Source organism: Panicum virgatum, chromosome 8N, assembly GCF_016808335.1.
Source record: "Panicum virgatum strain AP13 chromosome 8N, P.virgatum_v5, whole genome shotgun sequence".
Classification (NCBI taxonomy): Eukaryota; Viridiplantae; Streptophyta; class Magnoliopsida; order Poales; family Poaceae; genus Panicum; species Panicum virgatum.
This window is the reverse complement of record NC_053152.1, coordinates 577891-601317: the sequence shown is the minus strand read 5'-3', so window position 1 is coordinate 601317 and position 23427 is coordinate 577891. Positions and strand designations below refer to the sequence as shown.

Here is a 23427-nt window from a genome sequence, read left to right as displayed (position 1 = left end):
TTTTCCTAACATGACTAACTGAATCTTTACTTTGGCACAGGTTGTTAATCTTGCACTGCCAAATTTCAAATGGAAGTATAACTACATTGTTTGACCATAACGGCATGTCTTTGTCGCAAGGATCAAAAGCACATCACTACATCTAGTTGTCTCCTTTTTGTTACTTGCACCAAAGAACTGTAACCTGTAAGTTTTTTTTTTTGCGGGTGTGAAAACTGTAAGGTTGTCGAGTACTTGTTCTATCAAATGATTCATGTCCACGAGCTCTGGTTGGCAAAAGTACAACAAGAAGCGTGCTGTGTGCTAACCACCGAATACTGTTCATGGATTCAGTAGGCAAGTACCCAATCTGTTCTAGCTTCAGACGGTTTCTTGCAATTCAAGGCAGTCTAAAGTCAAACAGAAAGAACAGCAAGAATCTTGAGGAAGAAGGAAGAAATGCAATTTGGCATAAAAGGGAGAGATTTGCTTGGTGGCAAAGGGCTCAAAGAAATATTGTAATCAAAGGCTGGGATGTAGCACGATGCTAATTTGGAGGCATCTAACAACTCTTGTGCTCCATTACTTGTCCTTTAAAAACTGAAACGAGGAACCATGGTTTCCTTTAACTTCCATCCATAATTCAAAAAAAAAAAGTAATTTCATGTCACACCCGGTTCTTAAAAGAAAACCGAATGCATAACTATATGTATGCCAGGATCAAGTTTCATACATATAGAGACATTATAAGTGAATAATCAGTAACAATATCACGTAAAAGAGAATTAAAACAATTAAGAGACTATCAGAGTTATACAGCTTATCCTGGAAACAAAGACTCCAAACTTCACAGGCAATCGACTGGGGGTTGCGTACGCCTAGAACTCAGCAACATCTTCAAAAGACTTCACCACAACTTTCTACTTCTCAGCAGCAGTAAGCAAGGGTGAGTATATGGTTGGTACTCAGCAAGACCACAAAAAATAACCAGAAAATGATTTAAATCCATCTTTAAGTTTATTAGTCATGTGAGAGTCCAAGCCGCTCTTGACCGTGAGCACGGCTAACCGGTTAGTTTTAACTCTGCAGAGGTTGTACACTTTCACCACAATTCGCGTAAAAATTCCGAAGAACTTTGAACCCAACCATGCAAGTGCTAGCTAGGCACAATACCACACTTCCGAGGTGTGATTGCATAGGGACACTACGAGGCTTTTCCAAAGAATCACTATATATACGCACTGGTCCCTTACTTTCTGCGGTACCTCAGAAGACGAAGCTTCCTTCACCCGCTCCTCAAAGCTCGATAACCCAAAAATCCACCAATCAAACGCCCCAGGCACGACATATAGATCATCTAGTTACTTAGCCAAGACCATAGCCATATAGTATTGTGGTTGTGCGGTTTTCTTGGGTGGTTCTCCATGTTCCAATTAAATCAAGTACTCTTGTATATAAGCATAGATAGAAAGATGGTTAGGGTCACTTGCCTTTCACCAACGAAAAACTACTCTTACTGCCCTTCAGCTCTTGCTCACTTGGAGAACTTGATTCTTCAATCTTCGAACATCGATCCTTCTACTCGAAGCAATCATGGGCAAACATACAAAGCAAACAACAAGATACATCTAAGAACAATACACCAGAACAAAAGAAAGGCTTTAAAAGAGCATACTAAAGGATAGAGCTCGCTGCTACGGTTATGAGAGCACAAGAAACACGGAAAACGGAGCTAGGATGTGGAAAACTATGGGATAAACAATGAGTAAAAATATTTGTGAGACACAACAAAGTGTGCTCACAGAGGATAAAAAGGTTATAAAGCTATTGCACACGTTACAAGGATCACGTCAGCGCAAGAATTGATGAAAACGGAGCTAAAACGAAGAAGTTATGGCTAAAACAAGGTTTCAGGGGCTTATTTGTGAAGAAACAGAGCTTCCAGGGGCTAGATCTGAATAAAAAAGGGACTAAAATGAAATTAAACCTAAACTTCAAGGGCTAGCTTGCAAAAGAAAGGGTCTTGGACGGCGGGTTCTAATTTGTAAAAGCACAGGGTTTAAAATAGAAGAAACAGGGCTGATTTGTGAATACTTTTGAACTAGTTAGGACTGCGGGTTGATTTTCTATAAACTGAGGGGCTCTTTTGCAAAGTTATCGAGTGTTGACTGGTATGTAGGCTGTTGACTCGGGTTTAGATCTAATCTCGGCCGTCGGATCTAGATCTGAGGGTGGGGACGCGAGGCGGCGGCGTAGAGCGCCGGCGGCGAGGCTTGGTGGCGGCAGCACTGGTGCGTCCAGCGGCGGCTTTCGCGGCGGCGGCGAGCTCGCTGGCGATGGCCGGAATCGGCCGTCCGGGCACCGTTTCGAGCTCGGGTTGGCCTGGGAGAGGTAACACGCGACGGGGAACGCGTCTATAGGGTCGGCTCGGGGCGCAGACGCGGCGGCGGGCACGCTCGGCGGCGAGAGGCGGCGCTGCGGCGACGACGAGTTATAGCGCTCGAGGGAGAGCAGAAGAGAGGGAAAGGAAAGGGGCGCGGCGTTCCTCACCCTGCGGCGAAGCTCCGGGGACACACGGGCGTTGAGTGGAGGCGGCGGAGCAGCGGGACGACTGCGGCCCGGAGCTCCCGAGCTTCAATGGCTAGGGTTTGCGGTGAAGGCTGCGGCGCGGGTTGGAGAGGGGTTCCCAGGGGCGGTGCGGTGCTTATATAGGGGCGGGGACCGGGCCTTGGCGTGCGGGCCAAGAAGGAAGGAGCGGCGCGGGGCGTGCGGCGTCCGGACTCCTTGACTCCGAGTCGCCCACGGGAGGAAGACGACGGCCCGATAGGTAAGGCCCACCTGTCGGTGGCAGAGAGGAGAGGGGGCGCGAGTTGGGCCAGGGAGAGAGAGTTGGGCCGGCGGTGGAGTTTGTGCCGCGGGGAAAGAAGGAAAAGAAAGGAAGAGGGAGGTGGGTGGGGCCAAAAACGATAGGGAAGGTGAGAGAGGTTTTCTTTTTTTTTCAACAAAGAGATTCAAACAATTCAATTTAAATTTAAATTCAAGAGAATTCAAATTCAAATTGGACAACAAACAATAAAACAATACATTTCAGCACGAATGCAACACAAACAAAACAACCTCATTTAATTTAGAAAACAACCAATATTTATTTTCTTTTACACTAAATTCTCTGTGAAGAAAACAAATATTGGGAAAAATTTTAAAACTATGAGAAAATTATTGATTTATTTTTAATTTTAATCACGTCCTGAAATCCAAAAATTTCAGGGTGTGACATTTCATGGCATGGTATTGCTACTTCTTGGATAAAGCTCAAGAACTGCGATACAATTTCTCATGTTTTGAACGACCAAGCTTAAATCTGAACATTGTCGGACCATGGTTTCCTCCAACTTCCATCCATAATTCAAAAAAGAAAAAGAAAGAACTGATTTCATGGCGTGGGATTGCTACTTCTTGGATAAAGCTCAAGAACTGCGATACGATTTCTCATGTTTTGAATGACCAAGCTTAAATCTGAACATTGTTGGCGATGCAATGAATGTTTGACATGTCAGAAGAATCTCAATAATAAACAAAGAATATGTCGGAACAAATGCGCATAGTCCCAATGAAATAGTGCTTGTGATTAGTTGAAACACCAGAAAACTTATTATACTGAGTTGCATGTTTAGCATGAAGTAGGGAGCCAAAGGGATTTTGCAGTTGTGCAACCAACAAGCTGATTGTGACTATGGCAGTCATCAAATATAACTATGCAACGAACAAGCTGATTGTGCCATGCATTTGAGAGTACTTCTAATTAGCAATGTATAGCTTTATTATGAACCTTTTTAATTGGAAATAATTGAAGCAAGAGAATCTTTAAATATCATTTATAAAGCATAATTTGTATGATTTTAAAACTTTGATGTAATGATATTGCCCCACTTCTTTGAACCTGTGATCAGCTGGCAAGTCTTGATTTATAAAGCATTTATTATACTACTAGTAGTATTTCTGCTCTTTTCCATCCTTGTTCCTAGGCTGCTACATACAGCCATTGATTCTAGTGCAAAAATAACATTTGCCTATACAAACTGAAAATTACCTTAGCAACGCCAGTGGTAGAAGTAGAAGTAATACTTCACAATCAAACGAATCAAAGAATTCCTAGATATATCTCTCTCTATCTCTCTACCTAAATGATTCCTTTTCTTCTCGTAATTCTTGCCTTGCACAGCTGGTCCTAGCGCTACTCATCGTCTCCTGCAGAAGCCGCCGGCACACCTTCCTCGCTCGGCCCGGCGCCGCCGTCTGACCCCGGCCTGATCTGCTCGAGCTGCCGCAGCACCTCCCAGGCCTCGGGCCGCACCGACGGCGCCGGGTCCACGCAGTGCAGTGCCAGCTTGAGCGTGTCCATGAGCTCGTCCCCGACGGGCCCCGACGCGGCGTCGCGCATCAGCTCCAGGTCGAACACCTCGCTGGTCCACTCCTCCTTCACGATGGACGCCACCCACTGCGGCAGGTCCATGCCGTTGGTGCTCTCGGCGGGGGTCTTGCCCGTCAGCAGCTCCAGGATGATCACGCCCAGGCTGTACACGTCCGTCTTGGCATTCGCCTTCTTCAGCTTCGACAGCTCCGGCGCGCGGTACCCCAGCGCGCCCGCAGCGGCCAGCACGTTCGAGTTCGCCGCTGTCGTCATCAGCCGGGACAGCCCGAAGTCGGAGATCTTGGGGTTGCATTGCTCGTCGAGGAGGACGTTGCTGGCGGTCAGATTGCCGTGCACGATGCTCATTTCGTCGTGGAGGTAGGCCAGGCCACGGGCTGTGCCCTTGGCGATTGTCATCCGCATCGCCCAGTCCACCGGCGTGTTCGGAGCGCGAGCTGCATCAATGCCATTCCAATTCAGAACATCAGGTGTTTTGACACAAGTTCAGAGTTTCTGTTTCACAAAGTGTCAAAAAGTGCAGAGTTTCAGAAATGAAAGGCATGTCAACTTGGGAACAATTTATCAATAGATTTGTAAAACATAGATGAACGATGCTGATGAAGCATTACTGTTGAAACAATAAATTATCCTTTACTTGGACAAATAATACCTAATTCATCAACTGTTAGCAAACATATTGGAGGACAAAACATCTAATTCTTCAGAGTTACAGTTAACAATTGTTGAGCGTTTCAGTTCAGAAGGTACTTAACACTGCAAAATGCTGAGTTGGGGGACAAAATTATCAGCAGATTTCAAGTTTCAATGCTAATAAAGTAGCATTGTTTGAGACAAGAAATTACAATCCTTTACTTGGACTACACATCCTCCTAATTGTTCCACCAAAACCAATACGAGCAGTCCAGCACTTCTTGCATACTACTGAACTTGTCTGCATTGGTCAGCAGATTTCAAGTTTCAATGCTAATAAAGTAGCATTGTTTGAGACAAGAAATTACAATCCTTTACTTGGACTACACATCCTCCTAATTGTTCCACCAAAACCAATACGAGCAGTCCAGCACTTCTTGCATACTACTGAACTTGTCTGCATTGGTCATGAATCATGACCATGAGATTCTGATGCTCTGACTGAGAGAGTGACAGGATTTTTGACATGTTAAGGTCTAAACCGAGTTCACTCTTATATCTTATTAATCAAAAGCGACTGCAATGCAAATTTGGTAACTCAAAGTTGAACCTGCTAACAGAATTACAGCTGCATCAATCTTTGCAAATGTCTGAATGTGCAAGTGTTCAGACTATGCCCTCGCTGAAACATACTAGAAAATAACAAGATGCAGGAGCTCATCACACGAATAGTTAGCGAAACTCCCTGTCAATTGGCAGTGTTCCTAGGCAGCAAGCATTTATCGTACTGTACTAATATGATTACCAGAAGTTTAAAGATTTATGTACAAAGTAAGCTTTGTCAATCATATATCAAAAGTTCAGAATTTAGTAATTCTGGACAGAACTAGAGCGAAGAAGAGCATAGCAGGGATATGAGGTCTGACCGTGCAAGAAGGAGGTGAGGCTGCCCTTGGGCATGTAATCGAAGACGAGCAGCTTCTCCCCTTTTGGCCCCAGGTAGTATGCCCTGAGCGCCAGCAGGTTGGGGTGGCGGATCCTGCCGAGCACGGCCGCCTCGGCCTCGAAGTCCTTGTGTCCCTTGGTGATCTTCTCCCTGAGGCGCTTGACGGCCACCAGGCTGCCGTCCTCGAGCGTGGCCTTGTACACCGTGCCGTAGGTGCTCTTCCCCATGATCTCCGCGGTGGCGCAGAGCAGGTCGTCTGCCGTGAACGCGAGCGGCCCGTCGAAGTGCACCAGCTTGCCGCCGACGTCGCCGCCGGACTCCACCTCCGCCGCGCCGGAGCCTGGCTTGTCGCCGCGCCCGGCGGCCGCGGCGCCGGCAGCATCCTTGGCCGCCGCCTGCTGCTTCCCGCTCCTTGCTCCTGCTGCGGCGGTGCCGGAGGCAGACCTCCTCCGTGTGAGGAAACAGAGGAGGAGGCAGCAGAGGAGCAGCAGGATGAGGACGCCGACGACGATCCCGGCAATGATGAGCGCGAGCTCCTTGGTGCTGAACTTGCGGCGGCCGCGGGACTCCTCGGCGGGTGACGCCGGCGCGGACGGCGCCGGGGATGGGGAGGCCGGGCAGGGCGTGGAAGCAGAGTAGCCGCAGAGCAGGATGTTCCCGGTGAAGGCGGGCTCCCCGAACTTCCGTGCGAGGGAGGCGGGCACCGCTCCCGAGAGGTTGTTGTAGGAGACGTTGAAGGAGCGGAGCGTGGCGGTGAGGTCGGCGGGGATGGTGCCTTTGAGGTTGTTGGCGGAGAGGTCGAGGTCCTGGAGCTTGGTGAGCTTTGCGAGCGAGTCCGGAATGGGCCCGTCGAGGGAGTTGTGCGCGAGGCTGAGGAAGAGGAGCTGGTAGGTCCCGGTGATGGCCTCCTTGTCGAGGAGGTTGGAGGGCGACTTTGTGGAGGGCGCGAACGCGTCGGGGATGGGGCCTGAGAGGTTGTTGTAGGAGAGGTCGAGGACGAGGAGCGAGGCGGAGGCGACGACCTCGGCGGGGATGTGATCGGAGAACGCGTTGCGGCTGAGGTTGAGGCGGATGAGCTTGGTGGAGTTGGCGAGGGCGAGCGGGATGGCGCCGGTGAGGCGGTTGTTGCTGGCGTCGAAGGACTGGAGCGCGAGGCAGGCGCCGATGGAGGCGGGGACGGCGCCGGAGAAGCGGTTGTTGAAGAGGTAGACGCCGCGGAGGTCGGGGAGGAAGCCGAGGGAGGCGGGGATGGGGCCGGCGATGGCGTTGTCGTGGAGGCTGAGCCTGCGGAGGCGGGTGAGCTGGCCGAGGCCGCGCTGGGAGAGCGTGCCGCCGAGTCCCCGCCAGGGGAGCGAGATGGCGACGACGCTGCCGAGGACGCACTTGATGCCGGGCCAGGCGCCGGAGCAGGCGGTGAGGCCGGAGTCGTTCCAGGAGCGGAGGAAGCCGTAGGGGTCGGCGAGGTCGTGGCGGATGGCCTGCAGGCCCTGGTAGTCGGCCTGGGAGATGACGACGCCGTCGCCGGCGGGGTGGTGGTGGCGGCCTTTAGCGGTAGCCGGCGGCGCGAGGAGGAGGAGGAAGAGGAAGAGGAAGAGGAGGGGCCTGGTGCGGCGCGGCTGCAGCATGGTGATGGATTTGGAAGCAGGAGATGGAAGTAGGGGAATTGCAAGAGTGTGGAGTGGGAAGAGGGGAGGGGGAAGAAGAGCAGCAGAGCGATCAATGCCGTGTGTGTGCGCGCGCGCGCCCTGATGAAGTGGCAGAGAGCAGCAGAGGAATGGGTGCAACGGCTAGTAGCAGCAGCAGAGGAAAGCGAGCAGGTGGCCACGCCCCCGCACGGCACGGAGAGAGAGAGAGAGAAGCAGGCCATTCCGGTTTAATTATTTTCCTTTTTTGCAACGGCTAGTTCCGTTCCGACCCAGGAAAGAGGAACCAGGCCGACAACGCAACAACAACGGCCAGGCTGGGCTGGGCGGGCTCTTTTTGTTGGACTGGACTGCCTCGGATGGACATGGACCGGACCAGATAGGTACATACATATTGTAGGCCCATCCCAGCCCAACAGAGGCCCTAACCCGCACACAGAATAAAAGCACCAACGCTAGACATCTTCCGAAATATTATTACAAGACGATTCGTGCGGCCCCTGTGGACCATTGGCCATTGCCATTTCCATTTGCCCAAGACGATTAACAATGCATGCAGGCACCCTACAATACAAGCAGTTGATGCATGAGTTTGCCCATATAACAATTGAAGATCAACTGAGGATGCTGCCATGTTGAATTTTTTTTTTTGACAAGAGGAAAAACCCAATCGCCTTTAAAATGCAATACACATATTAGGCAAACGGGCCCACTAAAGCCAACAGTCTCCTTCCAACCCGAAGGAAAGAAAAGGACTCAAAGAGGCCCACTTCGCCCTCGGCCCACGACCTGTCTCTACAATAAAGCCCATTTGAACCCCCCTCGGACTCGCGGGGCAGCCTCAGCCTCGCTCGAGGGTCCCCGCCAAGACCCTCGACAGCGCCCCGCACCTCCGCCAAGACCCTCGACAGACCCCCCTCGGACCAGCGATCAATGCCGTGTATATGCGTACGCTCTATGTATTCTTCTTTAGTTAGAACTAACTAATAATAGAAGAGTATGTACATTGATGCAGTACATATCGAGTCGCAGTATAAAGAAAAGAAGAAGGAAAATCACATACACGGAGTAGATCGAGCTGCCACAAAAATACTACTAGTACGTATGAATCAATCAATTAAAGCAGCAAGCATACTCCACGTCGGCCCAATTCTGCTGGGCCTGCTGCTGCTGTAGTGGCGCTCGTCCACCAACAGCAGGTCCGAGGGCCCGCGCCGACAAGATGAGCGACCCGACGGAGACCACGAACGCCGAGCCATGGTGGCGCTGGCGAGGCGATCTGCCCTCTCGACAGCCGGCTTTGCCGGATCTGAGTTCTGAGATGAGACGAAGACGAGAATGAAAGCCAACCCAAGGAGGAGGAGGGAGGCCGTGCCACCGACTAGTCAACATCCAGTGGGAGTACTACTAGGCCGCCTGCATGTTTCCGATTCGCCAACAAAATTGCGAGTCAAAATCCCTCCTTTTATTATTTTTTTCTGGCCACAAACAAAAAACATTACTGTATTCAAGCCTCTCTATTACACTCATTCATTCCAAAAACGGTGACCGGCTAATAGTCAAAGCAAATGGATTGTGCAAAATTCCTTTGTCTATATCTGTGAGTTTACAGAGTTTCAAAAATGCATAAAACCTTATTTATTTCCCTTATAAGATGAAATGTCATGGCATAAGGGTTACTAACAAAAGCAGTAAAGTGTTTGCTGCAACCAAAAACAATGTCTAGGTAAACACGAAATTTGATTTGGTGTGAATGAAGGAATTCAACAAGAAGAAACAAAGGGTTGGGCAACAAAAGACCTCTCCATTTCAGGTTAGGCAGCAAGCCAGCAAAACATAGGTATGTCAAACATCACTGCCTGCAACTGCAATAGGCTGCAATATGCCAATGCTTCTTCTTTTTTTTCCTTAATATCAAACAAATACTAAATTATGTACTTGCTTCTGGAAGAAACCGGCAACACACCAACAAAAAATGACCGACAAACATGAACTTCCTAACTTAATATAGAAAATATTGATGCATGTAATATTAGGGATAACGTAAAGGAAAAGCACATGAGCATAGACTTTCATCAGTTAGTTTGTTTTAGTTAGATACTATTTTTTTTTGAAAACTAATTAGATATTATTACATCTGTTGTCATTGGATTGATGCCACATTTCTATTCAATTATATTGTCAGATTGGCAGGGTAGTGATTCGTGAAATTGCTAGATGAAAAGCTTGACATTTTTTTGTACTGAGTGATCAAAATGGCTTGACTTTTCTACAAACAATTATGGATTTATGTAGAAAATGAATCATTTACTTAGGAACATAAGAAAAAAAAATAAGTAAGTACAACAGAGGAAAAAAAGGAAATAAATAGTAAAATAAAATAAGACTAAAATGATTTATTTGTAGAATGGATAAAAGAGAAAGTGTAAGGGAAGGACAAAATAGATGGGAGAAAATGAAACTAGTAATGGAAGATAAAAAAAGTAAACAAAAGAAAACGAGAAAGAGCAAGCAGAGAAAAAATGATATATCACGATGGAACACAAGCACACGAAGGCACGTCGGAAATGATGGTGCCGTGCGTGCGTGGGGTGTGCGTGTGTTGTGGTGTGAGTGCTGCAGTATGGCGCGTTCCGAGACTACTCGGACAGCTTCGTCTGCGTTGAGTCCGGTCAGTGTGGGCGCTCAAAATCTTCCATGACTCCCCAGTGCTCCTGGATGCTTTCAAAAAAAAATGCTGGTGTAGGCGTAGCTGGACATGCAGCTTGCCTCCTAGATGGTGGGCCAGCTCCAGCCTGTGGTCGCAGTCCATTGAGTAGAAGCCCGTTTGGTTTGTACAGTAGCACACGTAGCACAAATGTAGCATTATTGTATCCAATCATCGATTAATTACCGTTATTAGATTCGTCGCGCAAAGTTGCACCCATCTATGAAAATGTTTTGCACATTTAGTACTCCATGCACACAAGATTCTTTTTATAGCGCAAGTAGCGCAACGGAAACAAACGGGCCCTGATTTTACAGACCATTGTTCAGACTGATACAACCTTAGGTTGTCCGCAGTTGACACTCTATCTCATCCGCGATGCCATCCTTCAGTACGGGTTTACTGTAAAATCCACCGCAGCGGCTACTCTATCGACGCAAGCTATCGTAGCGTATGCCCCCCGTTCCGCCAAATCGAGGGGACGTTGAGGAGCCCGGTAAAGGGCGGCCGTGGCGCGGGCCCACTTCGGCCATTGCTGCCCCGCGCACAGGCCGCTGCGCGCCGCCCCGCCGGTCGCCGCCGAGGCACCCTTGCGCCGCCGCCTCATCCTAGCACGTGGAGGAAGCAGGGAGGGGGCGCCGCAGCCCGCGACGGCGGGAGGGAGCAGGGGAGGGGGCGGCGTGGCCCCGCGGCTTGCCTCGCCGCGCCTCGTCCCCCGCCGGCACAGCCCTCGCTCGCCCGTGCCGCTGCGCCGCGCGGGCACGCCGCCGGCCGCGTCGCGCGCGCTCGCCCTCGCCGCCGCGGTTGCTCGACGAGAGCACCGCGCGCCGCTGCCGCAGAGCTCTACTTGGCCCAATTGGCCCTTCCCACCGCCAGGAGCCTCGCCGTCACGCCAGCTCGCCGCGTGCGCCTCCGCCTCACCGCGGGCCGCCGCGCGCTACCGCGCCTCCGCCTCCCACCAACGCGTAGTTGCGGCCGCTCGCCGCACCTCCACGGTCCACCTCGTCGCGCACAGCCGTGCGCGCGCCTCCGCCTCGCCGCAGGCCATCGCGCCGCCACGAGCCGCCATAGGAGGGCCGGAGACGACGTGAGGTGTGGCCGCCGGCGCGGATCTGGGAGGCAGGCGGCCGGCCCGCCCACGCCGCTGCCTGTCCTGGCCGCGAGCCGTGCCGCCGGCTTGCTGTCCCGCCGAGCGCCTTCAGCCGCGCGGGCCTCCGCCGCGAGCCGGCCATGGACGCGGGCTTTGCTGTGCGCACCGCCATCGCCGCGAGTTGAGCTCTGCCGGGGAGGGCGTGACCGCGCGGGCGCCGCCTGCTCGCCGAGAGGGACAGAGAGATGGGGGGGCGGGCGGGCGGGGGGAGCAGAGGAGGGTGAGAAAGGGAGAGACCGAGAGAGATAAGAGGGGAGAGGCGAGAGAGATAAGATGGGTCCCACTCGTCAGTGGTGGTAGAAGTGGGTGGTAGAATAGATTTGAGTAGAAAATGCAGATAACTGGGATATAGAGTATGACGAGTGCTGTGAAAATGAGGATAGAGGAGAAAATCTTGATGACTAGAATGATATATTTCTTTTAGAGGATGAATTTAGAGTATGACGAGTGCGGACAACGTAGGCCATGAGAAATAAAAAAAACGCACAGCAACCGATAGGAATACCATATTGGGCCGAATTTACACTAATAGCCCACACCAGAACTCTTCGGACGCCGTGTGATTGTGAATTATTGAATGGAAAAATTTGCTCTAGGACAGCCTAGGCCATGAGTGTGATTGTGATCCATCGGTGGGCTTGGCAGTCGGCTCGGCTGAAAAAGCACTCGCATCGCTGGTGACCTCTAAGGTCGTGTTTGGTTCGGGAGCTTCACGGGACGGAGCCGTTCGATCCCGTGTTTGCTTCGGGAGCGTGGGAGCGGAGCGATTCTCCCCAGCGAATATTCTCTCTATATTCGGGTTGAGCTCACTCCACCAAAATCGTCGAACCAGTTCGCTCCCGTTAACTCCGTTGCTTCCCGACGCGGCGACGTGCTTCTTCTCCCCGTGAACCTCTGCTCCCCGCAAGCTCGGGCGGAGCACGTCCGCCGTCGGAGCTCGGGCAGCGCGGGTGGATCACGGCCACGGGCGGAGCTCGGGCTGGGCGGAGCGAGGCCACCGGCGCAGCACAGGCCGGGCAGAGCGCGGCCGCCGGTGGAGCTCGAGCGGAGCGCGGCCGGGAGGAGCGCGGGTGGAGGCCGCCGCAGAGGAGCGCGGGTGGCGTGAGCGGTGGTTGGGGCGGAGGCGAAGCGCTGGCCAGGGCGCGAGGGAGGGAGGCCGACGGCGTGAGGGAGCGCGGGCTCCGGCGGCGGCGCGACGAATCGGGCTGCGGCCAACTGATTTGGGCGGCGGTGTTGGAGCTCCGGCGAAGCGGGAGCTTCTTCCGCGGGCGCTAGCGGAGCTCGGAGGCGAACAGTGGCAGGCAGCGGGTGCGCCGGGCGCAGAGTCCTTGCCGGCGGCGGGCAGTGGCGCGGCGCGGCCAGCGCGAGCCCGCGGTAGCAGCAGCGAAGCGGCGGCGCCACATGGCGAGCACGTCGAGCCCGCGTCAACGGTGGGCGGCGGCGCAGTGGGGCATAGAGCCGGCGGCACTAGGCAGGTGTGCTCACGGAGAGGAGAGGAGAGCAAGGGATGGGGAGGAAGAAGACCAGTGCATGACATGTGAGTCCAGTGCATGACATGTGGGTCCCACCAAACGGGAGCTAACGGAACAAGAAGTCTGTTAATGCTCATCCTTCTAACCAAACAAGAAATGGAGCCACTCCGTCCCTCCAACCAAACATAGAGACGGAGCCATCCCATTCATGAACGTTACATCCTATCTCAGATCTCCAAACAAACGCACCCTAAGCCGCTGCCTTGCCGTCACCTCAGCTCGGTCCGGCCACCCTGCCCTCGAGGATTCACTTGGAGCGAACCGTCATGGGGTTCGCGGGCTGGTACCTGAAGATCGCGGCGGTCGGGGCCTCCATAGGTGCCGCCATGGAGCTCTTCATGGTCCACACCGGCTTCTGTACGATTCTCGCTCCCACCGATCCCCCTTCCAACCCTCCCTCTTGTAATTTCTTGAAAAATTTAATTCATCATCAGACTTTCATCAATGAATTATCTACAGTCCAGTCCCCAATTTTGGTTGTTGGTAGCTTTTAGGCGGATTGAAAAACTTCCAAGGGCAGCAACAGCAAGCAGCATAGCTACCATCCTATATCCCACCGGCACTTGAATTTGGCTGTCATCCAAATGCTGGCTAGCAGATGGTTTACCACGAAACCGATGGGGCATTGTCTGTTTAAATCACCGGGAAGTTGCCAAAATTACCACAAATAACTAACGGCTATCTAAACTGGACGGTTCAGTGCGTCCTCCTTCTGGACGGCCGTGTGAGCTGCAGCAGCGCTGCAAGAATCTCTACCGAGCAGGCCGTGGATATTTTAGTGGCCGCATAAGTGGTTCAGATTACCTGGCACCATTCATTCTGTCAAGTTCATTTGGTTTCTCTATTGTTCACTGCTACACAGGAATCCCGCTTATATTTTTCCCCCATATGCTACAGATGAGAAGGTGACCGTCTTTCGTTTCAAAAAAAATAAAAAATAAAAAATTCGTTTCAAAAAAAGAAGGTGACCGTCTTGGAGTCTGAAAAACGAGCTTGGGAAAGCAGTCCAGAGGCCCAGGCAATGAGAGAAGTCCTGAATCCATGGCGCAAGCATGATGAACAACAGAAGAAATAGTCATGAGTTATGTGTCCTGTCAAGTGTTTGCATCCTCCATTTATAGACTCCTTGAATGAGGTAACATGCATATGAATTGTTTGCACTTGTTGAATTATTTATCCTAGATCTTTGAAATTTCTGGATGCATGGATGGTACCTTCCTGTGAACTTTAATAGGAAACTGTGATAAACTTTTTCTCAAGAGGGAAAAAGTTGTTGAGGGAACAATTAAGCTAAACTGTACACGTTCAGACTGGATTTCACTTGTTATATTTTGTTTTAACAGCATATCAGTGAAGTTATATGTTTAGAATAGGGTGAAAGTTGTTTGTTTCTTTGTATGATAATTGTATACTCCGTGGATTGCTCATTGAAGTATAGTAACTTTTAGTTACTTGTTGCAGGAATAGTCCATCTAGACCATTCTTGCAAAATTTAAAGATGTTGCATATCATTTTGTGCTATTTGAAGAATCTCATCTGACTCCTTGTTTGCTGTATCATCATCACCTTGACAATGATTGAAAAAGAGTTATTTGATTATTGTTTTCGGCACAAAAATTTGCATACTTTATGTCATTAAGTATTATATAAAAACAGTATATATGGAAGATTTTGCACACAAATCCACTCTACCTGCAACAACAGTCCAAACTGATGCAATTCCATCTTGGGCCAACTTGTTAGCGTTAATGCCCTGTAAATTGAATTCTAGTCTTGTAATTTACATACCAGCTGTTAATTTCTGAGCATCTTGATCTCTCCTACTTCCCTAAAATTGCTGGATGCCTGGATGATAGCTTCCAGGAATGTTTATAGGCATGCCAACTTGTACTCGTCCACACTGGATTTCGCTTTGTAGTATATTGTTTTAACAGTATAATAGCAAAATTATATTTATAGGTTCAGAAAGGTGGCAGAGGTCCATTTGTTTTCATGATAATTGAATGCTCCATGGACTGCTTAGTGAAGTATAGTTCTTTTCCTATTACAGCTCACTAGAGGGGTCCATCTAGACCATCCTTCCAAAATTTAATTTAATAACTGTGTTTCATTTTCTGCTATTTAGAAAACCCATTGCTCTGCTTATTTAATGTAAACGGTATTGCCCTGGCAAAGATTGAAAGATAAGTTATTTGCTCTGAACTCTAGCATGTGCTGAGTCATCATATAATCATATATTACTACCTTGATACAAAATACGTATCATTCTAGGATTCCTGTCGGTAACTTTTTTTTTTACTTTGACCATATAAAAGATAATATAGATTGAAAATGTAAGATCGATGTTCTAGATTAACCATGAGAAGTACTTTCAAAATATTTAATTACCTTCCTTTGAAATGTCATATTTTCATTGGTCAAAGTTTCACCTTTTACGCCTTGTCGATGTCATAAACATGTATTTTGAAGCGGAGAGAGTAAATAACAACAGTAAAGATGTAGAATTTTGTACATCTCAATTCAACCAGCAACAAACATTCCAAGTTGATTCATGAAATCTTGGGCCTACTTTTTAGTATTAATGCCCAGTAAATTGAATACTGCTAAGCTAGTAATTTCCTGTCCTCTTGATGTGTCTTATGGTGGTACTCATTTTGTGTATCTATTAACCGTTTCAGCTAAAACTAAACCAAAATTTTGTACAAGCTAACAGTGATTTCAAAGCAGCAAGGGACTGATCAAGGAGTTTCTCTGGAAACTTGCTGAAGGTGCTTACAACTTGATGATCGACTTGCAGCAGTAGCATAAGCTGGTTTTGTTCTTCTGAATAGGACTATGCTCGATGCTAACCCCAGCAATGTGATGCAACCCCACACGAAGAAGGTGGTTGAGTAGCACTTCACCCCCATGCACACAATCATGGTGTCAATAGTGCCAGTGCGGTTATCCATTACTGACATCCTTTGGCCATTTGCGTCATATACCATGGCAGCAATCTGGCCATAGAGGAATGAGCCCAGTGGGATATTAGTGATTAGGATGTTGTGATTCACACCGACGCTATTTGGTCCAAAGAGCTCGGAGGTCACCGATACTGCTGCAGCGAAGATGAACCCTGAGCTTAAGCCAACTAGGGCTGTTCCTATTACCAGAGCACTTGCATCTTGTTGTTTCCACATAAGGAAAAAGGCCATTGGCATTGGCACCAAGGCAGCAGCAAGCCACCCTGTCCGAGCAAGTGACACCGTCCTGTATACAAATTGTATATATAGTTAGTTAGGAGGCCATGTGATGATGATTGATGAGATATACAGCAAGATAGAAGGACCTGTGAAGGACGTCGGGGAGTGCAGAGAGAAGACGACCGAAGAAGGAGAAGGATGAGTAGACAGCAAGTAGCATGGTGAGCCGCGACTGCTGGTGCAATGATTGCGCAATCTGCCCCAAGTTGTTGCTGTATACCAGCCCAACAGTAGCTCCACAGAAGTAGGCTGTGTAGTAGAGCCAGAAGTCCACACACCCAATGAGCCTCTTTGCACTATGTTCTTCACCGAGCACTGCCAGGCAGCCCTTGTGTAGTATTTTTCCACAACAACTGCCCTGCAGCTGGTGCTCCATTGTTCTCTCCATCACGGCATCAGACACTGTCTGATGATTGTTACTGATTAGTAGTGGTTTATGTGGGTCATCATGGTTTAGTGGAGATGCAGGGTCAGGGCCATGTGAGCAACTGGAACAGGCAGGGATGATGAGAGGGAGGGCGAGGAGGACCATGGCGCCTGTGAGGATGACCCATGCAGCGGACCTGGTTGTGGTGAAAGATCCAAATACCACCAGATATGTGCCGGTGACGACAGCGAGGATGTAGAGGCCAAGGAAGACACGCCTGTCATGATTGGGCATGCTGTGGAGGTGGCTGTCTTGTTTGTGGCAGAGGAGTATAGCTGGGAGCGCAAGAATAGAGATGGCAATAGGGAGTATGGCATTGAGGAGGAGGTAGACAGATGGGGACAAAGGGGATAGGGCATTTGCAAAGAGAGTGTAGAAGGCGGCGCTGAGGCCATTGAAGCTTATTGAGAGGGAGAGGGCCAGGGGGCGGTTGTTTGCGGAGAAGCTGCGAATGCAGAGAACAAAGCATACCGTGTTGAACCAGCAGATGCTGCACCCTGCTATCAAGCAGATCAAGAACACCTGCAGTGCAACATATGAATCAGAATTTGATCAAGTAATTAAATTCACTATAAATTGCATGTTGTGACATCTTGACAGTTTAACATGTGTTTGTGTCTACGTCTGCGCTTCATACATTTGGGGAAAGTCTCCTGTGAAGAAAATTTGTGAGCTCATATATAGGTTATCTGTTGAATACTGCGGGAGTGATTTGTTTGTCATATGGAAGGCATTGTACTAGTACAAAATTCTCTGATTCTGCATCAAGGGCTTGGGATTGTGGAAGTTTGTGGTTCCATTCGTGTGCTGCTCCAGATTTATATGTGAAATCAAGGATGGTGTGGAGTAGGTTTGGGATAGTGATGTTGTGAGAATGTCTCTTGAGAGCCTGTTGCAGGGTGATACAGCTTCAGTTGTTTTGCCGTTGTTATTATTATTTTGTGTTTTTGGTGTCGGTAGACTTAGTATTTGGCTACATAACTGTGTATGAGCTGCATACTACTCCTTAAGGATGGTTTTGCTTGAATAAAGATAGTGCAGTGCTGGTGTTGCGGGAAATGAATTTGTGTGGTCTGGTCGTTAATAGAAGCAACAACAAATCAGTTGGCCAGGATGCTGATGGGATATCTGGTCGATCACTGTATTGCCTGATGGAGAAGGTTTTTAGGTTTATATACCTGAAAAATATGGGTAGAGTGTGCGGTGGCATATGGTTAGCTAGCTGCAGGAGAAGCGTGTGTGCGTGTGTAGGTGGCTCATCTACCGGTCAAAGCAGAGCATGGTTTGGTTGGGAAGCAGAGTTGGGTTAGTTGCAAATAATTGGAGGGAGGGAGATGACATGCGGTCATCCTTGAGTAAGAGTTCACTGTATGGAAGTTAATCGAATAGTCTGTGACTCTAGGTCTGATCCCGTCTCATCTTATGCATGTCATGCATCTCTGTATAAAAGTTGCAATGTTATAGTGAGTCATAAACCTATAGTAAACTAATAACTCGTGTGCAAAGTCTTTATTAAAACTAAACTTCAATGAATAGATGAGCAAAAGGTAAGGTGAGGATCGGATGGGATCCGATCATAAATAAATGTAAGGAAGAAGGAGCTGAGTCTTGTTCCATCCATGAAAACGAAACCACTGGTCGTATCTGGCTGAAAATTAGTAACAGGAATCGATGCTGCCTATTGGTGGCAGTGGCAGGCAGCCACACCAAGGAAGTGAAGGACTCCTATTCCTATCAAATAAATCCTCTTCCCTCCTGTCCTTTTCAGCTCCGCCATGGAAATACATATATGCATACTGGATGGATGGAGCGAGCAAATAGCAAATGTCCCTTCCCTTCCCTATCATCAGTCGCCATCGCTATGTTCAATTTGATTCTTCTTCCAACGATGCGATTTCTACCACTACGAGCTCGATCAATGGTACTTGCATTGAACAGTAAATGGACACGCCATACATCATACCAGCGGGTATGGGATCGCGGCGAGGTTGACGGAGACGAGGCAGCCGTACTGCAGGGCGTACGCGGCGAGCCCCAGCACGGCGGCGACGAGGAGGACGGCGTGGAGGGGGATGTAGAGCAGGGCGAGGCCGGAGGACCAGCCGAATGCCTTGCCGAGGTCGGAGGCGGTGGCCAGGTAGTTGAGCGCCTCCTGGGAGATGCCCAGCGACGACTTGAGCGCCGACGAGTAGGCCGAGAAGTCGAAGTTGGTACCCGTCAGAGCCTGGATCCACACCGTCGCAACAAGAACAGCCCACCGCCGCCACGCATCATCATCCATCATCCTCCGCTCGCCGCCGCCGCTCCGCCGACGACCCTCCTCCTCCATGGCTGTACTTGTCTGTTTCAGGCTGCGGCCTGCCAACCTACCACATGCCTCCTTCCTGCATTGCATTGCTTGCTTCAGGAGTACATGCTATATATAACGTACCAGCGCATACTTTCCATCTTCAGCTCGGCCTCACATCACATATTCACATGTATATATATCTTCCCTCTTCTTTTTTTTTTTCTTCAATCAATCATATCAAACCATACAGCAGGCTGCATGCCGTCTTCAATAATCAAAACTAGAGCAAACTCTGATGAGTATTTGCATGCATGTGAAAGATCATTATTAGGTGCTAACAAGCAATTTGGACCTGTCTGTGTGTGACAAACATGCATGGTCGGTCATGGCTAGCTAGCTGTATGCTTGATGCCTGATGGATGAGCGGTGCGTGGAGGCAATCCGATCGAGATCGAAATCGAAATGAAGCCAAATAAATAAACAAATTAGATACGATAAACCAGCGGCGGCATACATACAGAATACAGATACAGGAGCAGCAGGCAGCGTCGTAGAAAGCTGGCTAGCAAAGAAAACCATAGCTAAGCTAAGCTAGCAAAGAAAACCACATGCAGCGCCGTGCCAATGGATCTGACGACACAGAATATTTCCGGCCGTGACACCAGCACACACTTGCATTGGTCGTAGTCCGATCCGACTCCACCATCAATCAGTCATCTCTCTCTCTCCCTGACAGCAGATACTTTATTAAAAAAACATCAGTTGGAGTGTAATGACAATACTAAATTATTAATTATATATTAGAGCATCTTCAAGAGACTCTTTATATATTTTTTTAATTTATAGGAATAGAGATTTTGATGAAAAATTAGTCTTCAACAGGCTCTTCAAATGAATATCCAAAGATAAATATCAACTATTCCGCATTTCATGTTAGCCAAAGATAGAGAGTAAGAATAGCTCTCTAGACTATAAATAAGATATAGAAGAGCTGTTGGAAAAGACAAAGATATGGAAAATGATTTTCACTCAAATAACTCTCCAAATGATAATTTAGAGAGTAGATTTTGGAAAAGCTCTTGGAGATACTCTTAGCTAGGTTTCTATAGCTCAGCTCAAACCAAATTTGGCTTACGGAGAGCATCTCCAACAGCTCTTCTATCTTATCTCGGATGGCTAAAAAAAGAAAAGAAGAAGAAAAAACTCAATCCAACAGCTACTGCATCCTCCCCATTATCTATCCGCGTTCGCCATTCTAGACCCGCCGCTGGGCATATTTGCTAGCGCCGCACGCTCGCCATCCCGCACCTGGCCCCACCCTCCCACGCTCCCTGGACCTCGTGCCGCCCGTCCTCCTTCGCTGGGCCTGCCCCAACGGCGCCTCCTCCCTCTGGCAGGCCTCCCCGCCAGCGCATACTCCCTTCGTCGGCGTCTCCTCCCCCGCAGCCTCACGCCATCAAAGGCCGGTGTGTCGGAGGCCGACCGCAAGGCGGCCGGGGCGGCGAGCGGAGCCGCGGCGGGCCTGTCTTGTCGGAGTTCGGCACGAGGGTGGCCGTGGCGGCGAGCGGAGGTCGGCGTGGAGTCCCCGGCGGGCGCATCGGAGGCCGACGCGGGGCACCGAGCTGAGGCCGTGGCGGGCCTGTCCCGTCGGATTCCGTCGCGAGGGCGGCCATGGCGGCGAGCGGAGGCCGGCATGGAGGGCGGCGAGCAGAGTCCGGGCGCGAGCCCCATTCGTGGGCGAGCGCTGAGCCGCGCTGGGCGTGAGGGAGCTCAGCCGCCGCGAAGCCCCACATGGGTGACCGCCGTCATGGGTCGCACTGGCGGAGCCGTCATCGCGCACGGAGAGCTCTGCGGCCGCGAGCGAGCGCTGCCGCCGACGCGCATGGGGAGCTCCGCCGCCTGCCACGCTCGCGAGCAGTGCTGGAGGCGGGGCCGAGCTCACACACCGGTGTTGGAGGCGCCACCACCGCCACCCCTCCTTCTCCGGCGAGGGCTGCTACCCCTCGCCTTGTTCGCCGCCGCCGGCTGCTGCTGCTGCTGCGGATGGACGCGCCGTGAAGCAGGGGAGGGGGAGAGGCCGCACGGGGCCGGCCGGCGACGGCTAGGGTTCCGCTCCCGGCCGTGGTGGTGGCGCCGCCGGCCATGTCTGCTCCGGCTCCCTCTTCTGCCGTGGCGTGCGCCGGGTCGTCACCGGAAGCGTGGGCAAACGGAGGAGAGGATGAGGCGAGGGGAGCACATTTTAGCCAGACTGTTGGACTACTACCTAGAATTTGATGGTTTCTATTTTGACAAAGAGGTATAATTTCTAAATCTAGCTAACAAAATAGAATAGCTCTTGGAGATGCTGAGTGTGACCTGAAAACATCTGCTGCTTCTTTAGCTGCGTGCATGCCATGTTTGCAAGCGGTGAGTGGGGTACATTCTTTCTTAATATACATAATACGCAGTTCTCTTGCGTACATTCGTTAAAAAAAAAAGGAAATTCTCTAGCTAGCTCGCTCATGGTCAGTTTGGAAATCCAGTTTCCAAATTTTTTTTAATTTTGAGCCAATATGCATGATTAATCCCGGCTCGGCCCTCTCTCAAAATGAGTGACTCAACTACCATATTAGATCTATATATTTATATGATTGGTTGTATTAGGCAGCTAGCTAAATGCACTAACCAATCTCTATTGTAAAAGGGACGAGCAACTCGATCGATCAATTATGCTTGAGCACTTTCCTCGGTGTGGACGTGGGTTACAATGCAAGCCGTCGGCATTTTTTTACGGGCTGCCAGGTCAAACTAACACATGTATGCATGCATGTCAACAAATTGAAGTCCTCTTGTCTAATAAAGTCATACATGAATATCTATCCACCTGCTTGCACTCGTTATTTGACAACTACTGCTCTACCAGAGTTGTAGCCGCCTCTGGTCAGTCAGTCCGGGAGGGCGACACGGGCAGACCCCTGCCCAGCGCCGCCGCCACAACCCTCCAGAGCTCCTCTTCTCCTCGCCGCCGCTGGAGTCGGTCACCGGAAGCCCGCGTGCCGGCTAGGAAGGCAGCGGCGGGGCTCCATTCTTCCTTAGGTCAGGGCACCGGCCATGGTGATGCCGACCATGGTGGCGGCGGTGGCCGATGCTCCCGGATCCGGAGTCCCGGAGGCCGGATCCGGTGCCATCGGGGGCAGATCTACGCGGCCATCCGACAACGCAGTGGGTGCGGCAGGCCGGCCTTGGCGGCGGGCGGGGAGCGCTAGTGGTGCGACCGCGATGGCGTTTCGCTGGCGGGCGCGGTCGCTGGAGGTGCCGAGGGGGCTTGCCGCCGGGCGGGCGTTGGAGGTGCCAGCGGCTCCGGCGAGGCCGGGTCCGGTGGCTGCGGTGGTGGATGTGTCGGGGAGGTTCGGCCGGCGACGGCTATGGCGTCGGTTGGCTCCTTGTGCGGGGGTGCGTGTAAGGATCACCGGGGTGTCCTACCCTAGAGGGGGAGGGGGTAAATAGGGTCGCTAATCGCTTTCTATCCTAGGGCTCAATCTATTTGCATGAGATAAACCTAACATGTCCTACACATGCTAGTTAAAACTAAGGTTTATCTATGCTACTCTCTACTTGTCCCTAAAAGACTTGCAACCTATAGCCAATCCTAATCAAACTAACTAGGAAAGTAAAGGTACGCAAGATAGAGTAAATGCGGAAACGTAATACGGTAAGTAAAGAGGTAAGAGAGAAAATATGCAAACTCCCGTGAAGACACCAAGACACACGATTTAACGTGGTTCGGTTAGGACACCAAGTCCCTCCCTACGTCCACGGCCACTTGTCCAACAAGAACAAGTGTGATGCCGAGTCTCTTCGCTTGATCACCGTCTTGCGTTCGCCACCAAGGCTTCCGGCAAGCAAAGGCTAAGTGGCGCCAAGTCACTAAGACAACGCCACCGCCACCGTCTCTCTCGAAGCGTCACCAACAGCACCGTCTTCACTATCGGAGCTTCTCACCAAGAGGGGTCTCCTTTCCCGCACAAAGTGTCGTTGCCGCTCCACACCAAGTCGGAGGGTCACACGACGAGTACACGGTTGCTTGCCGCAGCAAGACTTTGCTCAAGGGAGCTCTCACAAGAACTAATCCCTATACAAGTGCACAAAGCACTCTCTCAAAGCTTCTCACAAGCTAGATATGACACTAAACTTTGTTAGGATGGTTGGAGATGTTAGTTTGCTTGGGCAACACTTCCTTCAACTTTTCTGCCGTCCAACCTTATGCAGCAACCGGCCTTGGGGGTATATATAACCCACACACCCCAAAAGAGCCGTTGGAAAAGTGGCTGACAAAAAGCGCTATCACCGGTTAAACCGATGATCCACTTTGTGTCATCACCGGTTTAACCGGTGAGCACCTTTTTCCAACTAGCCATTATACTTCAACGGCTACCTTAATCAACCGACGTAATCAACCAGTGAATGTAT

General features: G+C 50.4%; 2 protein-coding genes and 1 long non-coding RNA gene across 3 annotated transcripts; 1 reads left to right on the top strand and 2 right to left on the bottom strand.

The window, feature by feature from the left end:
• Positions 1-3954: 3954 nt before the first annotated feature.
• On the bottom strand, positions 3955-7703 carry LOC120686352 (probable leucine-rich repeat receptor-like protein kinase IMK3). The gene is made up of 2 exons (XM_039968553.1): positions 5968-7703; positions 3955-4845 (listed from the first exon to the last, which is right to left on the bottom strand). The coding sequence occupies exons 1-2, from the start codon at positions 7610-7612 to the stop codon at positions 4214-4216; spliced, it is 2277 nt and encodes a 758-aa protein (XP_039824487.1). The 5' UTR covers positions 7613-7703; the 3' UTR covers positions 3955-4213.
• Positions 7704-13175: 5472 nt separating this feature from the next.
• Positions 13176-15874, top strand: LOC120686110. The gene is made up of 3 exons (XR_005679970.1): positions 13176-13376; positions 13917-14154; positions 15733-15874. It is a non-coding gene; the product is annotated as an uncharacterized LOC120686110 (long non-coding RNA).
• On the bottom strand, positions 15386-19474 carry LOC120686109 (protein NUCLEAR FUSION DEFECTIVE 4-like). Its single transcript, XM_039968268.1, has 3 exons — positions 18652-19474; positions 16348-17210; positions 15386-16268 (listed from the first exon to the last, which is right to left on the bottom strand). The coding sequence occupies exons 1-3, from the start codon at positions 19081-19083 to the stop codon at positions 15758-15760; spliced, it is 1806 nt and encodes a 601-aa protein (XP_039824202.1). The 5' UTR covers positions 19084-19474; the 3' UTR covers positions 15386-15757.
• Positions 19475-23427: the final 3953 nt, after the last annotated feature.